The sequence below is a fragment of the Bubalus bubalis genome, chromosome 17 (genome assembly GCF_019923935.1).
Source record: "Bubalus bubalis isolate 160015118507 breed Murrah chromosome 17, NDDB_SH_1, whole genome shotgun sequence".
Classification (NCBI taxonomy): Eukaryota; Metazoa; Chordata; class Mammalia; order Artiodactyla; family Bovidae; genus Bubalus; species Bubalus bubalis.
The window spans coordinates 11,939,016-11,959,215 of NC_059173.1; the positions used below are offsets into that span (position 1 = coordinate 11,939,016).

The window sequence follows — 20,200 nt, forward strand, 5'->3', positions numbered from 1 at the left end:
CCGTGGAGCCTTGTGCTAGCATTCTTCTTCCTGTTTGGGGGTCTGTGCTTGACTCTGGGAGTGGGGGGCAGACAGATGATGGAGTTCCCCAGGATATGCTGGGTTGGAACACGGGGTCATGGAGCAAGGTCAGAAGACTGAGAATCCCTGGGTGTGGGGAGGACGCAGATGGCCGGTGTTCAGGGCCCAAAGAGAGACCTGGGTGCTGTGGGGATACCTCCGGGGACTGACCGAGGAGCCTAACTCTCTCCTCTGCCAGCTGGTGAAATGGACCAGCTGGTGCCAGGGAGGAGCCCTGTGCCCGGAATCACACACTTGGGTTCACAGACCTTATCTCCTCACTGCTCTCCAGACCCAAGGTGCTGAAATCGGCCTTTACTTCCTCCCTGCCTCCGCCCCTTGTAGGAGTCCTCCTCCCCCTTTTCTCCTCCTCTTTGCCTTTTCTCCTGTCTGAGGACTTCTTGGGGTCCCCGTGGGAGGCTTACATCTCCAGGTTCAGTCGCTGCTGACGCCAAGACAGTGCCTGACCGCTCATCTTCACGTGGGGGAAAAAAACGGGGATGAAATGAAGCCCTTGGTGAGGGAGCTGAGTGGTCAGGGTTCAGTAAAGACCTGGAAAGGGTTTCTAAAGCAGATCTTCAAAGGGAGAACCTCTGGGGGTCAGGAGGGTGCTTGCCCTGAGAAATGGGGGAGGGGAAGAGGTCCTGGAGGCCCCTCTGCCAGCCCTGGGATTCCCATGAGTGCTGTCTTTGGGGAAGGAAAAAAAAGGATCCCTGGGGTTTTCTAACTCAGTGTCTCCTTCCAGCGTTGCTTTCCCTCTTCAAACTCACGCCCACCCTTGAGCTAACCAGGTATTTACAATATTCAGAATCCTATTCACCAGCATGCAGCACGCATGGTGCTATGGGTCAGTGGAGAGCGCTAAATGTTCCACTCGGGAGACAATAAAGTTCTTCAGGCAGACGGGTAGAAGGAGAGGGAGAAGGCACGGCGGCTTCTCCTGGAAGCAAAAAGAGCAAAGGGATCTTTGCAGGAGAGGCGCGCTCCTGGCGGGTTCAGACTTTACGGGAGACCAGCTCGCTCCTCGGCAGCACAAAGTGCCTGAGAGAGATGGGGACATCGGGGCTCGGACAGCTCAGGAGCCCGGCTGCCGCCTGTGTGAGGTGAGGGGCAGTGAGAGCCAGTCCCGGAGGGGTGTGGGGTTGCGTCCTTGCTGTCCTCAGCTGCCCTTTCTCCTCCTGGAGCCCAGGATGGAAGGGAGAGAAGGGGTGGGGGTGGGGGTGGGGGGGGGGGAGGTGCCACCTCCATGAATCGGCAGAGGGCTGTGCTGGGCTTGGCAGAGAACATTTGCAGCCTGGCCTCCGGTGCGGGGAGCTGGCACTGCCCTGCCCACCTGTGGACCCTTGCCCTCCTGCCCCATTCTAATGATCCCAGGGAACAAAGAGATACTGACTGTGTCCTGGGGATGGGGGCACGTGGAATTTCAAGGCTGGGAGCTCACGTCTGGTCCCACCCTTTGGGCCCCGAGAGCCACGTTAATTCTGCTGTCAAGCTCTGGGGAGAGGCCTCGGCTTCCAGCTGGAGGAGTGCTGACAACTTTTCTCTTTGCTCCTTCTATGCCTTCTTCTCAGATCACCACCACCACCACCCTCACCATCCTCCTCATCGCAGCTAACACACAGAGGTCACAGAGGCCAAATCCCACTCTGAGACGATCACTTCATCCAAACCTCACGATAACAGGATGAGGAAAATCCCGTTCTTGTTTTATATGGGGGGTAACTGAGGCATGTAGGACCCCCCTCAAGGTCGCCCTGCAGGTAAGTGCTAGGATCCCAGCTGTAGAGTCTGTGCCCTGACAGCTAGCCCTGGCTGTGCTGTGTCATGCTAAGTAGCTTTAGCCGTGTCCGACTCTTTGCGACCACATGGACTGTAGCTCACCGGATCCTCTGTCTATGGAATTCTCCAGGCAAGGATACTGGAGTGGGTTACCATGCCCTCCTCCAGGGCATGTTTCTGATCCAGGAATTGAATCTGTATCTCTTGCATCTCCTACATTGGCAGGCAGATTCTTTACCACTGAGCAACCTGGGAAACCCAACTGTACCTGAATAAAAGATGTGATTTAGGGACCAGGAGTGAAGCCCCTTCATTTCTCCTCTGGTCACAGTCTCCCTGACATAGAGCAGACGACGGTGGTTCTATACAGACATGGAAGCTGAGGGCTCGATGGATGCAGTGGAGAAAGCACTACTTTGCAGGCCTCTCCTCTCCTGTCCGCGGATGGAGGGCTGGTGGCCCCGAAGGGACCTGGGCTGGCGTGAATGAGCACCGTGTGCCAGGACCCGTGTCACCATCTGCCTTCACTCCGTGACCATGGGACCTGTCACTGCCCTGTTTTTTACAGACGAGGAGACTGAGGAACAGGGCAGAGCTGGGAAAGCAGAGCGGCCAGCCATTAGGAGCCGTGCTCTAGACATGCTGTTCCCGGCTTCCCGCCCAGCCAGCGTGGGGACCCCAACAGGTGCACCCCTTACTGGTGAGTGTCAAGGCCATGCATGGGCTGGCTGCAAGCAGGGGGCGCGGTCTCTCCTGCCACGAGGATGAGAGGCAAGGGAAGGGCTGCCAGGCAAGAAGAAAGAGGAGCAGATGTCTGGACAAACATGGCCACGTGTCAACAAAGCAGGCACTTGAGTTCAAGACGCTGAGAGACAAAGGTGGCTGGCTGGCAGGCCTGCCGGGGTCCCAGGGCGCCCTCTCTGCCTGTGCGTGTTTCCCAGGGCCCACAAAGGCCGCAGCTGTGTCCCTGAGCTGCCACCTCCAGCTCTACCCAGCCCTGCAGCAGGCCAATGGGTGTCCTCCCAACCAACACCCTGCTTCTCCGAAGACGCCTCGTCGCAGGCAGGGCACGTGCCAGCCCTCAGTGTGAGCTGCTCCCCCGCTGCACTGAGCCCTCAAGGGATGACAGGCCAGGGTGGGGGTGGGCGGGCTGTGGCACGGGCTCACAGAGGGAGCCCACGGTGACGGCGCCACAGCCCAGCGACCACGGACACAGCTGAATGAACCCTGGGTCACATAGCCTCTGCCCCTCTCTGCTGCTAGGGAGAGAGGATGAGGACTCAGGACCCCCGTGCACCAAGCCCCAAACCCGGAGAGGCTGCCTTGCTTCAAAAATAAAAGCTCTCTCCAAGTAGCTCTGCACCCGTGCTTATACACAGCAGCACCTGCCTGGCCTGACCTGAAGCCAGCACAAAACAGAAGCCCCAGGCACCAGTGGGAAGAAGTAGGGATAGAGGTGACCCCAGGGGTTCCCACTGGGCTGTCTGGTGGCCTCCTCACTGAGCACCACCCACCAGCTTCCCTCCACACTCTCCACACTGTCTCCCACGCTTGCTGTCTGACCTGCAGTAGCCGGGAAAAACCCAGGGTCTTCTCTTCCAAGGACATCATACAAATTAGCAGGGTTGCATGGAGGAGGGAAGAGGAAACCCACGTCGGCGGGGGGCGGGTAGGGGCACCCACATCTGTTAAGGGGCCTTGTTGCTTCTTTGGCAAAATGGCCCAGAAAGGAGAGGCCGGGTGGGAGGGACCCTGGTCTCACCTTCGCATCCTGCTTGGTGAGGAAGTCGACGAAGCCAAAGCCTCTGTGCGTGCCCGTCCCGGTCATCTTCTTCGGCAAGCGGACAGTCTTCAGCTCCCCGAAGGTGCTGGAACAAAAACATGCGAGTTTCAGAACTGCCTGCACTGGAGCTGGGTGGGGGGCAGATATGAGGGTGGGCCAGGACTGATCCACACTTGCTGATCCTTGCCAGTCAGAAGAGTGGGGTGCTTATAGACTGCACACGTGTGCACAGACAGGTGTGCACGCACTCGTGTCAGTGCCGGCTCCCCACTGGCCAGCATGTGCCCCAGCGGGGGTGCGTGGGTGGCCTCCTCCCTTCAGGCCTTGGTCATCACGCCGGGCAGCAAGGGGACAACCCCGCTGATGGAGACTTTTCCCTTCCTTTCTAATGGGCGGACACTCATCCTCCCTTTGCTCCTGGGGAGTTGGAGGGCAGGGGTAAATATTCAGCAAGTGGGGGGCGGGGATCCAGCCTCCTGCACACCTGACCAGCCAGGGCCAGGGCCTGCTCGTGTGTGCGCGCCAGGGGCCCCCGGACTCGGGGTCAGCACGGTCTCCTGACCTGAAATCGGCCCCACGGCTGCACTGTGTAAGCAGGATGAGTCCCTGATCCCAGACACGGGACCTGAAGTGCTTCTTCAGCGCTTGGCGCTTGAATGACACACAGCCATGCCCTCTGAGCTCCACTTCTCCCGCCTGCCTCTGGATTTTGGTATGTGCTAAGCGAAGTCAGGCCAAGCTCTGGGGGAGAAAATGGCTCACCCCCCCGCCCCCTCCCAACAGGGATCAGACAGGTAAACACGGTCCCTGGTCATCCCCCCGGCTCCTCCCCTCCTTTCTACCCCCTGCCCCTCAAGGATAAACCTTTGAGAAATTCCGGGACAAAAGGATGGGGCCTCCCTTGCTTTTACCCCGTCCCACTGCCCCTGCCCCCGCCCCCACCCCATCCTCAGGTCCATTTATCAAACGTATACATGCGATTGCTGCCAATAAATATTTAATGTGTGTGGCATCTGAAGAGAGGTATTATTTTATTTGAAAATCTACACACACTTGCGGGTGCGGGGGCATACGCGCCTACCTACGATGGTCTAGGACGCCTCAGGGCCAGAGACCGATTGGGTGAAAAAAACACAGTAAAGGCCGTAAGCTCTTGTGAAATGATCTAAGCTAAATCCGAGGAGTTAACCCGCGGCCCTGCCAGCATGACCAGGCATCGGCCAGCCCAATTTCTGGAGGCAGGATGGTGTGTAAATGCGGCATTATGAGGCCTCAAAATGAATCTGCACGTCTCCCTGGCGCGCACCCGGCCGCTTCGCTCCCCCTCCTGGCCTCTCTCTGAGCAGGGGGTGGGGGGGTTGCTGCTGGTGAGGAGGCCGGCCTGCCAGGGAGGGGAGGGGCTGGGGGGCACCTTGTCAGTCTTCCCAGCACCCCCACCCCCACCCCCAGTTGGGGCTCATGGCCGACTTGGAAGGGCCCGGAGGCTGGGCAGGTGGGGATGAGCAGGAAGGTGAGGTGGAAGAGCGCCCAGTGGAGCCCAGTCCACAAACCCTGCTTTATTCTGCCACCTAAAGGCCGACGCGCCCCACGACAGATGCACCACCTCTTTCTCCAGCGAAGCCCCAGCGCCTCCTCCAGGGCTGGCCTTGGACATGGAAGGCAGGGGATACACACACTTTCTGGTAGACCCCTTTGGGTAAATGTAAGCGGCCTTTTGGCCCCAAGTTCTTCAGAAAGCCACTGCGGCTGCAGGGGCAGGAGCATCGGATGGATCCAAACCTGGTCTGAGAAGGCTCTTAGGCACAGGGGGGCCTTGGCAAGCACCTGTATGTGTCCAGGCCATGCTGGGTGTTGGACAGACACAACCTATGGGTATGCTGGTCTCTCCGCCCGGCCCTCCACTCCTGCCCCGGCTTCCAGGCTCTTTTAGGCTTTGACTTAAGGCAGCAGCCTTGGCTGATATGCTTGGGGTTCGAGGGCCCACTGTGCTTCAGGGTGCTGCCATATGGACACCCAGGTAATTCTCTGCCTCCCCTTGGGGCTGGAACCCAGCTCTGCGAGAGCGGAAACCACATCTATCTTGCTCACCACTGGATCTGTGGCAAGGCGCCCTGGGCCTGGCTCAGAGTGGATGTCTGAAGGTAGTTTTGGAATGAAGAAACAGTACCCCTAGTGGAAGGGGGACATGACCACTGGGACATCACAGCCACACTTGGAGGGTGGAGGAACCAGGCCACTGAGTACACACACCAACAGCACAAACATTCATTATTATTGGTCTCACCATGCCCATTTTACAGATGAGGAAACTGAGGTTCAGGGAGGCAAGTGCTTCTTGCGAGTAGGCAGTAGGGCTGGAGAGAGAGCCAGGGAGTGTCTGACATGAACCCGGAGCTCTCTCCACTGCCCAGTGTTTCACCCCCTTCAGTTATCTGGAGGGGACCACTTTCAGGAGCGGGGACTTTCTTTCTGTCCCTGGGGCATGGCCCCATCTGGTGTGAAGCAGGAAGGCCGAGTGTAGGGGGCGGCAAGGATTGCCTCGTGTAGGCTCTGAGGGGTCCAGTGACTTGCCTGAGATCGCAGTGAGGACGGCTGACTGAGTTCCAGTTCCTTCCACCTCCGTACTGTGTGCAAACCCCCTGCCTCTGCCCGCAGGGCTCCTGAGCCTGGCTCCTTTCAGGGGAGCTCACGTGCGCACACAAATGTGTGTGTGTGTGTGTGTGTGTGTGTGTGTGTGAGACAGACAGAGGGAGAGACTGGTGAAGTTAATTCCTCCCTCTCCGCAGAACACTGCAAGCTGTGGATGCCCTATGCATGGTAAGCAGCTGAGGGTCCGGAGAAAGGCGAGGAAAATAATTAAAAGGTGGAGAATAAAGCTGATGGGGAGAAGCTGAAGGAGCCATGCTCACGTGGCCTGGAGAAGTGGGATATGAGAGCTCGGCGGGGAAAGCCTGGATGGAAGGGCAGCCTCAGTCCATAATGGATAAGGGCAGGGACCAGGGAGCTGGGGTCCTGTCCCAGGGAGACGGTGGGCCAAGGGGGAGGTCACAGCCCATCTGGGCTGTGCAGATGTCCAGACAGACATCTGAAAGGCCAAGGAAATGCTGTGTCCCAGGACCCGAGGAGCTTAAAAAACAAAACCAAAACTATTCTTTGGGGGATGGGGGCTTCCAAGGTGGTTCAGATGGTAAAGAATGTGCCTGCGATGCGGGAGACATGGGTTTGATCCCTGGGCCATCAAGATCCCCTGGAGGAGGAAATGGCCCTCCACTCTAGTATTCTTGCCTGGAGAATCCCATGGACAGAGGAGCCTGGTGGTCTACGGTCTATGGGGTCGTAAAAGACTCAGACCTGACTGAGAGACTGAACAACAGCACCCTTTGGGGGACTGGGAAGGGGTGATGGTGGGCCCGCCTGTTCCCTCCTTCTGAGAATGTGATGAGAGAGAGGGCGGGCTTCTGAAACGGCTGAAAGATTAGGGTTAGATCTTAGAACCGCTACCCGTGAAGCCCCAGAATGGACGGCTGGAGCGTCAAGACACTGTCATTGTGGCTGTCACCCCAGCGACTGACGACAGAGTCGTCGTGCCTGCGACGTGCTAGGGCTTTTAAACATACCGTTTCCAGGTACAACAACTGTGGGTTAAAAGTCGCTGCCTCCTGTTTTTACAGATGAGAAAACTTAAAGCGCCACAGAGGCCAAGTGGCCCGCCTAAGCCCCACGGCCCGGGACGTGAAATCCAAGCCAGCTTTTGCTCCTGGTGGAGAAAGGATGCTGGGGACGTGGATGGCTTTGGTTGAAACTACTGTGTGGGAGAAAATAAAGCCGACACTAATGATCTCAGAGAGATATTGAGAGAGAATTAAAATAGAAAAAGAAAGAAGGTTGGTGTGGTGGGATGGGGGGTGGGGGTGGTGGTGGAGAAAATCAATGAAGTACCTTTAGCTCCTTGGAGATAAGCGATATATAAATACCAACCATTATTAAGGTTCTTATCTGGCAGCAAAGCCCACGGAGCCATGTTTAAGAGCGGCTTTTGCAGGAAGTTGTGTGTGTCTCCTGGGAGCAGAGGCTTGGGTGAGGCTGGGCAGGGCCACCAGGGAACCAGAGAGGGAGAAGATGACAGGGCACCCAGGAACCCCACCCTCCCACCCGCCCCTACCCAAGCCCAGACTACAGCTTGGGAAGGAGACACTGATGCTCCCCACTGTGTAGATAATAGAAACCACAAAATAGCAATTACTGTATCAGAAGCTGTGAATAAAGAGGACATACCGGGCTTTTAAACATGGCCTGCCTTCCCTCCCCCACCACGCTCACACTTCAGTAACAAACTCACACCTCACTTTTCCAATTATTTCATTCACCTCGGGTTCACCCATCACTCCCCCACGCCGCAGCCCCACCCCCCCCCCCCCGTCTCCACCACGCGGGGGAGCGCATGACTGGTAGGGGATTCGTGGGCTTTCGACAACTGGAGTTTGTTGTCACGTTTCTCATCTCTGTCGAGGTGCGGCGAGGGTAGGGATGGGGGTAGGGGGTAGGGCAGGGGGGAGGGGGCGCTGAGGTGTGGAGCGAGGCAAGCCAATTATGCCTGGGCCTCATAAACAAGTCCAGGCATGCAAATTTGTTTGCACACAAGGTCTGGATGTAGACACAACGTGTGTGTGTGCGCGCGCGTTTGTGTGTGTAGGGATCCCCTCCCTTGAGACTCTGTGACCAGACTTGCTGCAGTTCTGGATGGCAACTTTGCTCGGGGGGTGGGGTGGGGGGGTATTTTTGGCTCTGCTACTGAAAAGGATGAAGCAGCCTCTCTCTCCTCCACTGAAGTGATGGGATGGGTTGGGGAGGGGAAGGAAGTGACGGGGAGACAGAGAGAGAGCCCTCCAGAGATGCCGAACCTGATGATTTTGTAGCTACTCTGATGCCTGGGTTTGGAGCCTCCATGCACAGGCTAACCTTCCGGCCTGCAGGCTGACACCAAGTGGAGGTCAGGCACAGCCTAGGGAGCCTCGGCCCTTCTGCTCCCAGGACACAAGTCCTTACTGCTCTCCTATTTGGATCCACTGGAGGAACCAGGGTCCCAGTAGAAGTGCTGAGTCACGTGGGGGAAGTCTGACATCTCTCCACCGGTGCTCAAGGCATTACTGGGGGGGGGGGGATCAGCTGCCACTCAAGGGATCCAGAATTGGAACAACACTGTGGTCTGAACAAGAATGAGATGAAGGGCTGGTTTTGTGATAAGAATAAACTGCAGGCTTCTTTCTGTTTCTTCTAGAGCCAAGAAAAAAAGGGCTAAAGCTCTTGGCATTAGAAGCCTTTCCAGTATACCACTGCCACCAGCAATGTTCTAACACACATGACATATCCATCCATCCCTATGGTCTTTCTCAGGGCCACGTGCCCTACAGCGTGTTAAACATGGGCTGCACATGATCTCACAACAGCCTCATGATCTAGGTACTGCTGTGCCCATTTTATAGATGGAAAAAACTGAGGCTCAAATTATGTGATTTCTCCAAGGTCACCCCCTGAGTCAATACCTACGACAGGGGGTGAAGTGACCTGTTCAAGGTCCCACAGGTGGTCATGAGCCAGGCTGAACTCCAAGTGGGCAGTCTGTCCCTGAGCCTCTGCTCACTTGGACATTTGCGTGGTCTGTCTTGTCTATCAATAATTGGCCAAAGGGCTCTTTGTGCAAGGTGCCAGGTGAGAGGTGAGGGTGGACCAGACATCAACTTTGTTCTTAGGGATTCTGGGCTGGCAGGGAAGAGCTACAGGCAGGTGGTGAGCTCTCCCACCACTGCCCAAGGGTCCAAAAAGAGGACTCTGGGATCAATCCCCTCCCCATCTCAACTGCTTAGTGTCCACAGCTTGGGGCTTCTGATCTCTGCTCACTGCTCTCCCTCTGTTCCCGCATGCTGATGAAGAGTCTGTCTATGAATTCACAGACCCACAGAGTAGTTCCCACCAGGTAAGTGAATGTGGCAGGTCGGCAGCTGCTTCGCCTGGCGTCCCATCTCAAGGCTCCTCTCCTTACTGAGTCGCCACGATGCTAAGGGCCCCAGCGGAGACACAATGGAGGGACAGACGGGCTGAATGGACACCTAAGGACAAATCCATCCCTCCATCTAGGACAGGTGGGTTTCTGCAACCGAGGGAGGCCGGGCAACACGAGCCATCACCCAAACCTCCAGCTTCTGGAATGTGTATAGAGCAAAGCCTTTAGCCGAGGCTTCCTCGTCCAATCCTCCGGCCTCATAAACTGGGAAACAGAGGCTAATCTGACCACTCTGGCTCTCCTCCTGCTCCTGAAGCCACCAAGCTTGGCCTAGCCTTGGAACCTATGACCCTGCTCTTCCCATAACCCAGAACTCTCAGTGCTGAGCTATTCCCATGATCGACCCTCTTGTCATCCAGTCTCAGCTTGAATGCCACCTTCTCAATGAGGCCTTCTGCGTTCCAGGCAGAACCCAGACTCTAATGCTGTTCCTCTGCCGCATCAGCCACTCTCTGTCACCTCTGAGCACTGTCTGGAATGCCTTGTTTACCTGTCTTTCCCTTGCAGTTCAGAAAGAACCAAAAGAGACGGAAAGAACACTCTAAGACAGCAGGGTCGAGTCTCTGTTGCGTCTGCGGAACCGTGGCCTGCGCCTAGCCCACAGAAAACACCCCGTAAACATTCACAAAAACACGCACTTGACATTGACCGAGTCCTCGGTGAGCGCCAGGTCCCCCTCCTTCGCTCTGATCATCTCACACAAGGCATACACTAATGTGAAGGACACTGGCGCGTCTGGGGCCAGGCCAGGACACGCAGTCCTTCTGTCCTCAGGATGCTCTCTCATGTTCCACAACCACACGGTATCACAGGGAGTGTTTGGCCCCTGGAGGTCCACGCTCCTTCCAAAGTAGCCACAGGGATTCCTTCAACTGCAGGGAGTGAGTAACAGCGGCAAAACCGGGGTGGGGGTGGGGGGGCAGGATTACTCACCAAGGGACCAGAGCCCAGACAACGGGGTTCAGAATTCTGCCCTGCTGGGTTGGAGAGCAACGACATCATTCCCTCCAGACAACCCTGGCCAAGCTGCAGCCAGGCGCAGGGGGTCTCGGTGCGAGGCTCCACCTGCAGTGATGCTCCCCCAGGTTATAAAGGTGTGTGCTGACCCCCAGTCAGCCTCTACTCTGTCATGGGGGGGGGTGGTGGGGAGGGGGCGGGTTCGTGGAGGCATATTTAAGCTCAGAGCTGTTCCTCCTTCTTTTGTTCTCGCTCGCTGTTAAAAGAGTGCCTTTTAGAGTGAACTTCTCCAATTACGCACCGCTTGTCGCGGTGAGAGCTGGATGCAGAAAGGTTACCTTATCACCATTGGCGCACTAGGCCTTTCATTCTTGCGTCTTGAAGGCTGAGAATGGCCTGGTTTCCAAGAAAGGGAGAAAGGAGGTGTGGAGGAGAGCGCTTAGCTTTTCTCAATAGCCTTTCACAGGGTCCTCTGCAGGCAGGCATGACCCTCTTGGGGATGAGCAGTTAAATGGCATCTCTGAATCAGATTCAGGGCCTGTGTTCCAGGCAGAGCCCAGATTCTCCTCAGAGGTTCTGGTGGAGGGGCCCTGGCCCGGCTCTGCGCTCGCCGCCTGTGGGACCCTGGCTGAGTTGTTTCCAGGCTGGACTGATAATCAGGGGAGAGACAGAGAGAAAGGGAGGAAGGTGTATAAGAACATCTTCAGATGTGCCAGGCCCAGGACAATGTAAGGGACAGAACGCTGGCCCTCGAGTCAAAAATTTCTGGGGCCAGACAGACGACAGGAGGGGGCCAAGAGCTGGGGCAAACTGGCACAGTCCCAACTCGGGGCGATTCTTGGACCAGCAGCATCAGTGTCATCTGCGAGGCTCGTCAGAGTCTCAGCCCACTCCTCTCTTTCTGAAATCGGAATCTCTGGGGGAGACCCGGCAGTCCAGGTGGTAACAAGCCCTCCAGGTGAGGGTGCGCCTGCCCCGGTTGAGGACCACTGCTCTATCAGAGTGGGCAGGGACCCCTCGGCCCATCTTAAACAGCCAGCTGGGAGATCTTTTTTCTAAAGAGGTCTGCAGTCCAGACTCTTTGAAGAAATGGAGTTTTCAAATACTGGTAACAAAGCCGAAACATTTTCAGTGCTGAGTTTTTAGCATCCCCACATGTGGGTTCTGTTCTGATTTGATCCTAAGTGATCAGAAGTGCTGGTCTACTTCCCAAGTGATTGCCTCTCCTCTGCTCTTTATTACCCCAGATTGGGCCCCTGCCCTACCCTTCCTGGCCCCCTTGGGCTCCCTGAGGACAGAGAGGGTTTTCCCATTGCATTTGCCACGCAGGACCTAACCAGGCATGGACATCTTCGTGGGTGGCTACACATACAGCCAATGAACTGCCCCTCACCATTCTCCAGGATGCAGCCCCAGACTGAACATTGTCTGTTAGATCCAAGTATAGGCTTCAGGCAGAAAATGCCATTAAAGCAAGATTTTTGAAATAGCAGGTAACTTTTAAAAAAACAACATGTTTCAAATTTGTCCTGAAAGATGTTTATAGGTATTTTGTGTAAGAAGACTTCTGAAATTAAATACATGTAGGAGAGATCTGGCTAAACAAAACACAGCAAGCTTCTTGGCTGCAGACCTTGTCAGTGCCTTTAAGACATCTCAAGCAGGGAGGATTTATCTGGAAGTGCGAGAAAGAAAACAGCGTTTCTCAAGCCCATCCAGTCATTGAATCTCTCCTCCCGAGCATCTCCCAAGACACTGGTATTCCACTGAACACAGTTGGGAAGTCCAATTTGGAAGAGAAAGAGAAGTAAGAGAGTCATACACCCCCAGGTGAAAGGCCTTTGTCTTGAACACTTGGGTGAAACCTCAAATTCACCCGGGACTGTGCAAAGTGGGGGAATGTTCAGAGTGAGTCTAGTTTTGACCATGAGGGGCCAGGTCACAGCATCGCTGAAAGAATCTAAGCCTGGAGTCAGACGTGGCTTCAGATTCCAGCCCTGCACCTGACGTCAGCTTTCTGAGGCTCAGTTTTCTTATCTGTAAAATGGGAATAATTACCCACCATACAGGGGCTGCTGCTGCCATGGTTCCCACACGTAAGGAAGAAAGGGAAGCTGTCTTATCAGTAACACCCCTGTCTTCCATACAGATCTGTACTGGGGCCAAGAGAGTGACCCTTCCCAAGCTCTTACGACGTGCCAGGTCAAAGCTGAGAAGGAGCAGGCGGGGCGGGTCAGGGCCCCTCCTGAGGGGAACCCAGGCGTTTCCTGCAAGGAGAAGAGGTTAAGAGGGCCAGGTGTGACTGTGATTCTTGGAGCCCTGAAGAAAGCAGCAGTGCTCCATCTTCTCCACATGTCCTACCGCTGTTACAGGATAATCAGAAGCACTGTCCCCAAGGAGGCATCCTTCAGCCAGACCCAGGCTCCTCCATCTTCCTCGGGCCGAGCGAGCCCACTGGGGCAGCACGTGTCCCCTCTTCCTCTCGGAAGGAGAGGTCCTAGACATGTCCGCCGGCCGGGGGCGTGCATTCTGGTGGGTTGCACGCCTCTGCTGGGTTGAGCTAATGGAATACGTGGCGGATGCTCTCCCCACCACCTTTCTCCCCCTCTGGTCTTCCGCTGCCTCAAGTACAGCTAATCCCATTACAAGAAAATAAAGTGGATAATTCAGGCTAATGAAATCGTTACAAGAATGTGGGCAGCCAGAGCTGGACATTCAGAACCAATTTAACACCCTTTGGTGTTAGTCTCAGTACAGAAAATATTCTAGAGGGAAGAAAGAAAGAAATGAGAAAGAAAGAAAAAAAAACTTTCTCTAAGACCTAGCCTCTTTCTGGTGGGCTTACATCTGATTAAAGAATTAATCTGCTGTGTATCTGACTTCCTGCAATGGTCTCTGTGGTGCCCAATATTTCCATGGTAACTGCAGAAAATAGGAAATGAGGGTGAGAGAATCCAGGAAGTCTGAAGCTGGGGTTAAATGTGGGTACAACTTGATGCCTTTTGATACCTGGTGCCTCTGCCTGCTACTCACTCAGAGAAGGACCACTCCCAGGCACCCCCCTCACGACCAGACTCTGAGTCCTCTGATACTGGATTAGAATTGTACCCTCCTGGGGTCTCTATGAGGCAGGAAAGGGTACGGTTAGTTCCCATGCTAAACAGGGCAGGCAGCTGGACCCACTATGCAGGGTGGGCATGGTGTGCTGGGCAGAGAGATGCTGCTTGCCCCTTGGCCCACAGCCCTCATATGCCCGCTGCCAGGTCACAGCCAGACCTCCTGAGCAGGCTGAATGAAGGGGGGCCACTCTACTTCTCAGCCCCTGGCACCTCCACTCAGTGCCTGCCCCCTCCTCTGCCACATCCATACACACACAGAAGGGCCCCTTCAACATCATTTCTTTTGGATCCATCTTAACGCTCAGAACCCTAGGGAGGACTGCATGTCATGACGCCAGACGACCTCCGGTTGATTGCCATCAGGCCCACACCACTCTCCCAAACTAACATGGCCTGTTCTGACACCTCAAGCTAAGGGCACAGGTCTCCCAGTGATCCACAAGGTCCTAACTGGGGACTGTGGACGGTGGGTGGACGAAGGAGGATGTGAAGGAAAAAGAAAAAGAGAAACCAGATCTTACAAATACAGGGAGAACTTCCACTGAGCTTGTAAGGTTTTGAAGGGATCTTAAGGGGCAGACGTGGTAAAGTAGAAAAGTTCTAGTCACTGGGGGGATTAGAAACTCTCCACTGATGGTCCCCCCATTGTGGTGCCAATCAGCAGCCCACAGCTGCCAACAGCGTCTCCCACTTCCTGATGCATCAAGAGGAAGGCATCCCGGGGAGACTGAACACGGCCCACAGGGCGACTCGGGGCCGCCGGGGCGTGCAGTGAGCACGCCCGCCTCACAACGGCAGGCCCGGCTCTTCTCCTCTCTCTGGAGAAGCACGAGGCGTCAACTCAGCACCCAGACAAGTCTCTGGTGTCCCCACAGCATCTCTAGGAAGAGGGGCTGGAAGGCGATAGCAGCATCCTGCCCGGGTTCAGGAACCGGAGCTCCGATGGGATGCGAGTCAACGCCACCACTTAGGGGTCGAGGACAGAGGCGCGGGGAGCAGGGGGCTCAGAGCATGGCAAGTCGCACACCATCCGCGCCACACAGCTCCTGTGTCCTGCAGGAGGAGATGCTGCCGCGTGTTCGAGTAGACTCCAGAAGGAAGCAAAGAGTCCCACGGGCAAAAGAGAATGACGCCAGGAAGCCCACCCCCTAAGCTTCCGCCGGTCACCCATGGGAGGGCCCCTGACCCTGCCCCCTCCCACTGAAAGCCTGTTTGCTTTTACTTTGCAAACTCGTTGATCTAATTTCTTGTCCCAGAGCAGCTGAGAAGGGCCAAGAGGTTAATAAAAGGCCTCAAGAAGTGAGGGCTGACGAGGGGGTCACACGCTTCCTCTGCGAAGGGTCAGACAGTCTATAGTTTTGCCTTTACAGCTTCTCAGCTCTGCCACTGCAGCATGTCAACAAACAGCTGTGTGCCAGTGAGACTTTACTAACAAAGGCAGGGGGCTGTGCCACGCTGCTTCAGTGTGCCTGACTCTTTGCGACCCCATAGACTATAGCCTGCCAGGCTCCTCCATGGGGTTCTCCAGGCAAGAACACTGGAAAGGGTTTCCATGCCCTCCTCCAGGGGACCTTTCTGACCCAGGGATCGAACCTGCGTGTCTTGCATCTCCTGCATTGGCAGGCAGGCTACTTACCACTAGCCCCACCTGGGAAGCCCCAGGGGGCTGGCATGTGCGCCTTAGTTTGCTGACCCCTGTGTGAATCCAAAAAACCGAAAACATGGTATTAAAATAACTGGCCGAGCACAGCAGCCCGGGGCCATCAGGTGCAGGGGCAAACGGCAGACGTGTCTACACAGCCCTGACACGCCTACTGTGATATGTCCTGGGCTCAGTGACTTGGAGATCAACACAGACCCATAAGCCTGGCTGTTGCCCCACAAAATGGCGAGCGGGACAGACTGCCAGGTGGAGGATCCCGAAGGCTTCCCACCCGGCCCGCTGACGTACACCAGCTTTGCCTCTGCCATCACCTGAAGCACGCCTCTTCCTGGATGTCACCGACTTCCATCCTTCCCTGTATCTTCTCTCTCTTTGCTTAAGGTCCTTCTTCCCTGCTGGACTACTGTGTGGCCAGGGCCCAGGATGGGGCTAACGGCGCCTGGTGTGCAGCAGAACAAACCATGTGCGGTCCCTCTTAGGACCCAGGCCCTTGATGCCAGAAACAGGAAACACAGCTCAGGGAGGTAAACGGGTGCCTGGGGCCTGGTAGGAAGCTCTCATCCAGGGGTCCCCAGTCTCTGGGCCGTGGATCCCTACCTCCTGTCAGATCGGCGGCGGCATCAGATTAGAAACAAAGTGCACAGTGAAAGTCACGTGCTCGAAGCATCCTGAAACAAGCCCACTCCCCCACCTCCGGGCCAGGGAAAGTCACGTGCTCAAAGCATCCTGAAACAAGCCCACTCCCCCACCTCCGGGCCAGGGAAAAGCTGTCTTCCATGAAATTGGTCCCTGGTGCCAAAAAGGGTGGACACTGCTGCTCTCATTCACTGCTGGGAGCAAGGTCCATGGATGCTGAGCTCCCAGAGTGTACGTGACCCTGAGGGCCGTCTGTCTGAACCCCTGGGGCGATGTCCAGGGCTGCCTGACCGTGGAGTTCCCCGACTTCTTCCTCTGCTGTCCTGCGTCCCCAGGCCACTGCAGTAACCCACTTCTGCTCCTGCACCCCCTTCTCGGGTTCTCGCTGGAGCCTGTCAGCCACTGGGAAACCATTAGGTGAGTGATGGGAGGGAGCAGAAAAAGAGGCTAAGGAGATGCTGACAGATACGGAAAGCAGCTCCTAAAGAGCTCGGCATCCTAGAAACTTCTGACACCTGCCGTTAGAAGGAACGCCCCAGGACCCCCACAGTGTCAGGAAGCTCTCCATCCCCTTAGCAAGCTTCCTGAGCATCCATCGAGCCCTACTCATGGCTGGGAAGAGGCAGACAGTGTGGTCGCCAGGTCTGCCGGGCAGGCCCCCAGACCGAGACCTCACACCCTTCTCTGGTCCAGAGGGCTCAGACTGGAGTGTGCCTCAGATAACTGAGCAGCCTCAATATCTGAGCTTTCCAAGAAAAGCCGGCAGTTGTCACCAGGGGGAAGAGAGCTGACACACCCTTGCAGACGATGTGGGATGCAAATCCACAGCGTGGGCCTTTGATGGAAGGCCTGGGAGGCCCTTCCAGGGGCCGGCGGGACACACGGAGTGGACGGTCCCCTGCCGGTGCCAAGCGGGAGGGGGACGCTCACCCTGACTGACTGGGACAAACAGGATTTTTAAAAGCCTGGGAAAGAAAATGACAATAAAACAAACCAAGCTCGGGCTGGCTGGTGAGTTTTCAGAGGCAGGGAGAGGTGGAAATGGATTGGTGAGAGGGAGCCATCTGTTTGGGGCCGAATAAACCAGCGCAGAGCTAGGTTCAACTGGTTCAACTACAGGAGGGAAGAGGAAGTTTAGGAGCTGAGGGTCCAGTGGGAGCCGAGAGCTGGTGGGGTCTGGAGTCAGGGACAGAGAGAAATGGCCTCCAGAGAGCCAGTTCCAGTGGCTCTGGGGGGAGGAGAGGGAGAGAGTCTGGACGTGAAGGCCACCATGGGTCCTGCCGTGGGGTGTATCTTGGTGTATACAGGTGTCTCGGGTTGAGGCGGGGGGTGGGGGGGTGTCTTTCTGTGATAAGAAACCCAATTAGGGCCAGATAGGATTCAGGGTGTAAGAAAACCGACGAGCCCCAGGCAGGGGTGAAGAGAAAGGGAAGAGTCAGTCATCAGTAGGGAGAGGTCCCCTCCGCAACAAACACTATTTATCTCCCCAGCGAGTTAAAGAGCATCCTTTGCAAAGTTCGAGAGGAGGGAAGAGTAAATTATCCTGTCTCTGGCAACGTACAAAGCCCTGGATGTGCTTTATCTCCCGGCTGCCTCTCGGCACGTGGGGTGTGGATCTTGGCCGTGTCTCCCGTCCCCCACGGCTGCCCCTGTTTCATTTGGAAGACAGGAAGTGTGGCTGCAGCTTTTCCAGAAGCAGCAGACCTGGGGCAATGCGCACCTTGGGGTGGGCGTGGGGAATTACTGGGAGAGGAAAAACAATCAAAGGTGTTCACGCCCTTGTGGGGCAAGATGGGAGAGAAAAGAAAACCAGGCTTGGTTTCTCTGGCTCCATTCAAGCCACACCCCATCCCCCAGTGAAACAAATTCTAAACAGATCAGATGTCTTGTTTCCCAACCCCTGGTGGGGAGCTGTTCCTTCAAAGACAAGGATGAGTTCGTACCCCATGTTTGGGGTGGCCCCCAGTCAAACTAGGGCTTCCCAGGTGGCTCCGTGGTAAAGAACCTGCCTGCCAATGCAGGAGATGTAAGAGTCGAGGCTTCGGTCCCTGGGTCGGGAAGATGCCCTGGCGGAAGAAATGGCAACCCACTCCAGTATTCTTGTCTGGGAAATCCCATGGACAGAGGAGCCTGGCCGGCTACAGTCCATGATGGGGTCACAAAGAGTCAGACGTGACTGAGCGACTAAATAATAACCACTCAACGTGGGAGACATCAGAAGTCAGGAGGCACGGTGGTGTTACAAGGGATGCATGGGCTCACGACACAAGCTTGGGGGTCAAGCTGCCTCCCCCACTCTCTACTTTGGCTTGCAAGTCTGTAAAAATGGGGATAACAATCCCCCACACTCAACAGAGCTGTGGTGGGGCTTAAAGGAGACATAATGTCTAAAGCATTTCACACAGAGCTGTGCCCTTAGTGCATGCTAAGAGCACAAGGGACAGATGAAGGGGAGGATGACAGAGTCAATGCAGGGGACCAGGTGAGGCGGGTAAGGGTGCTCCTCTCTGGCAAGTTCTGACTTTCTGAGCCAATGCAGATCAGTCCTGCGCCAGGACTGCAACCCACCTTCCAGATGAGAAAGAGGGGGAAGGCCCCTGGCCTCGCCTCCCTTCTATAGGTCAGAGATGGGACTGGTACCCACAGACTGATGATGCTCAGCATGCACAGACTGATGCTCGATGCTCTATTCATTGGATGGGTTGCCCCAGGGCCCGGGGATGCCAGAGTTCATCCTCTCCAACGCAAAACAGGGTAGCTGTGCACAGGTGTGGTTTGGACCCTAGGATTCTGCAGGGGTGTGTGTGTGTGATTTCCCTGGTGGGGAGCAGCTCTGACAGTGATCATTACTACTGTGTTCTGGGGATACTGACTGGTGGTGTATGGGGTGGACTGGGGGGTGGGGTGGAAGGTCAGTTACTGCAGCAGAGACATCACCTGCTCTCCAGTATCCGTGTCTATTCTGATGATGGTTCTTTTAAACCAGGAGTTGGCAATCTATGGCCCACGGGCCAAATCTGGCCTATTACCTCTCTTGGTAAGGTTTCAACGGAGCACAGCTCTGCCTGGCTGCTTACAGTCTGTTTAGGCCTGCTGGCGAGTCAGACGGAGCTGAGTATCTGTGATGGAGACCACACAGCCCACAAGGCCGAACATATTTACTCTCTGGCTCAGGGTTCTCCAGAGAAACAGAACCAATAGGTTATCTATCTCTCTATCTATCTATATATCTTGTGTTGGCCAAAAAGTTTATCTGGGTTTTTCCACAACATCGTAGGGAAAACGTGAATATGGTTTTTGGCCAATCCAGTACATACAGAGAGAGACATTTACTAAGGCAGACTGGCCCCCACAGTCTGCCACCTGCAAGCTGGGGGCCCAGGAAAGCTAGATCTGGTCCAAGTCCAAGGGTCTGAGAACCAGGGGAGCAATGGTGTTTAAGTCCCAGATCAAAGGGTCAGGAACCAGGGGCCTCTGGCGTGAGTCTGGTCTGAGTTCCAAGGCCTGAGAGCGAGAGCGGCTATGTTTGGTGGCAGAAGAGCAGAGTCCCGCTTCCAGCGCTGTTTTGTTCTATTCGGGCTCTGGCGGAAGGCCGTGATGGTGCCCGTCCCTCACCCCCTCACACTGGTGAGGTCCCTGCCCTTTACTCAGTTCACCAAGTCAAATGCTCACCCCTGCCAGAAAGGCCCTCACAGACAGAAATGATGCTTTACCAGCTTTCTGGGCACCTGGTGGCCCTGCCAAGTTGATGCTTAAAATTAACCATCACAGGCTCTTTACAGAAGTTTGACAACCCCAGTTCCAGACCAATCTCATCCTCTGGCCCAATCCCACTCCCCTCAGTCATCACACCGTCACTGCCCGCCCTCACCCGCCCCGCACCCCAGCTCAGAACCTTCCCCCTGCACAGCCGTGTCCTCCTCACATCACCTTGAAAACCAGGTGTCTACCTCCTGGCTCCTTCCTGCGTTATTTGTTTTCCCTGATCAGGTATTCATAAGCAGACCTCGTTTTCCTGTGGTTTGTAAATACAACAGCACTTTTTTTCAGACCAAATTTAAGATCTGCGGTAACCCTGCATCGAGCAGGTCTACTGGTACCATTTTTACCAGCAGTATCTGGTTGCTCTGTGTCTCTGCATC

General features: G+C 55.7%; 1 protein-coding gene across 6 annotated transcripts in view; it reads right to left on the reverse strand.

Moving 5' to 3' along the window:
- Window positions 1-20,200, reverse strand: part of RBM19 (RNA binding motif protein 19) — a 121,387-nt gene that overhangs the window by 32,026 nt on the left and 69,161 nt on the right. For all 6 annotated transcript variants that reach the window (XM_044930130.1, XM_045163069.1, XM_045163067.1 and 3 more), the window contains one exon: window positions 3,602-3,707. In XM_044930130.1, coding sequence (XP_044786065.1) covers window positions 3,602-3,707 — 106 coding nt within the window. The remainder of the gene's footprint in view (window positions 1-3,601; window positions 3,708-20,200) is intronic.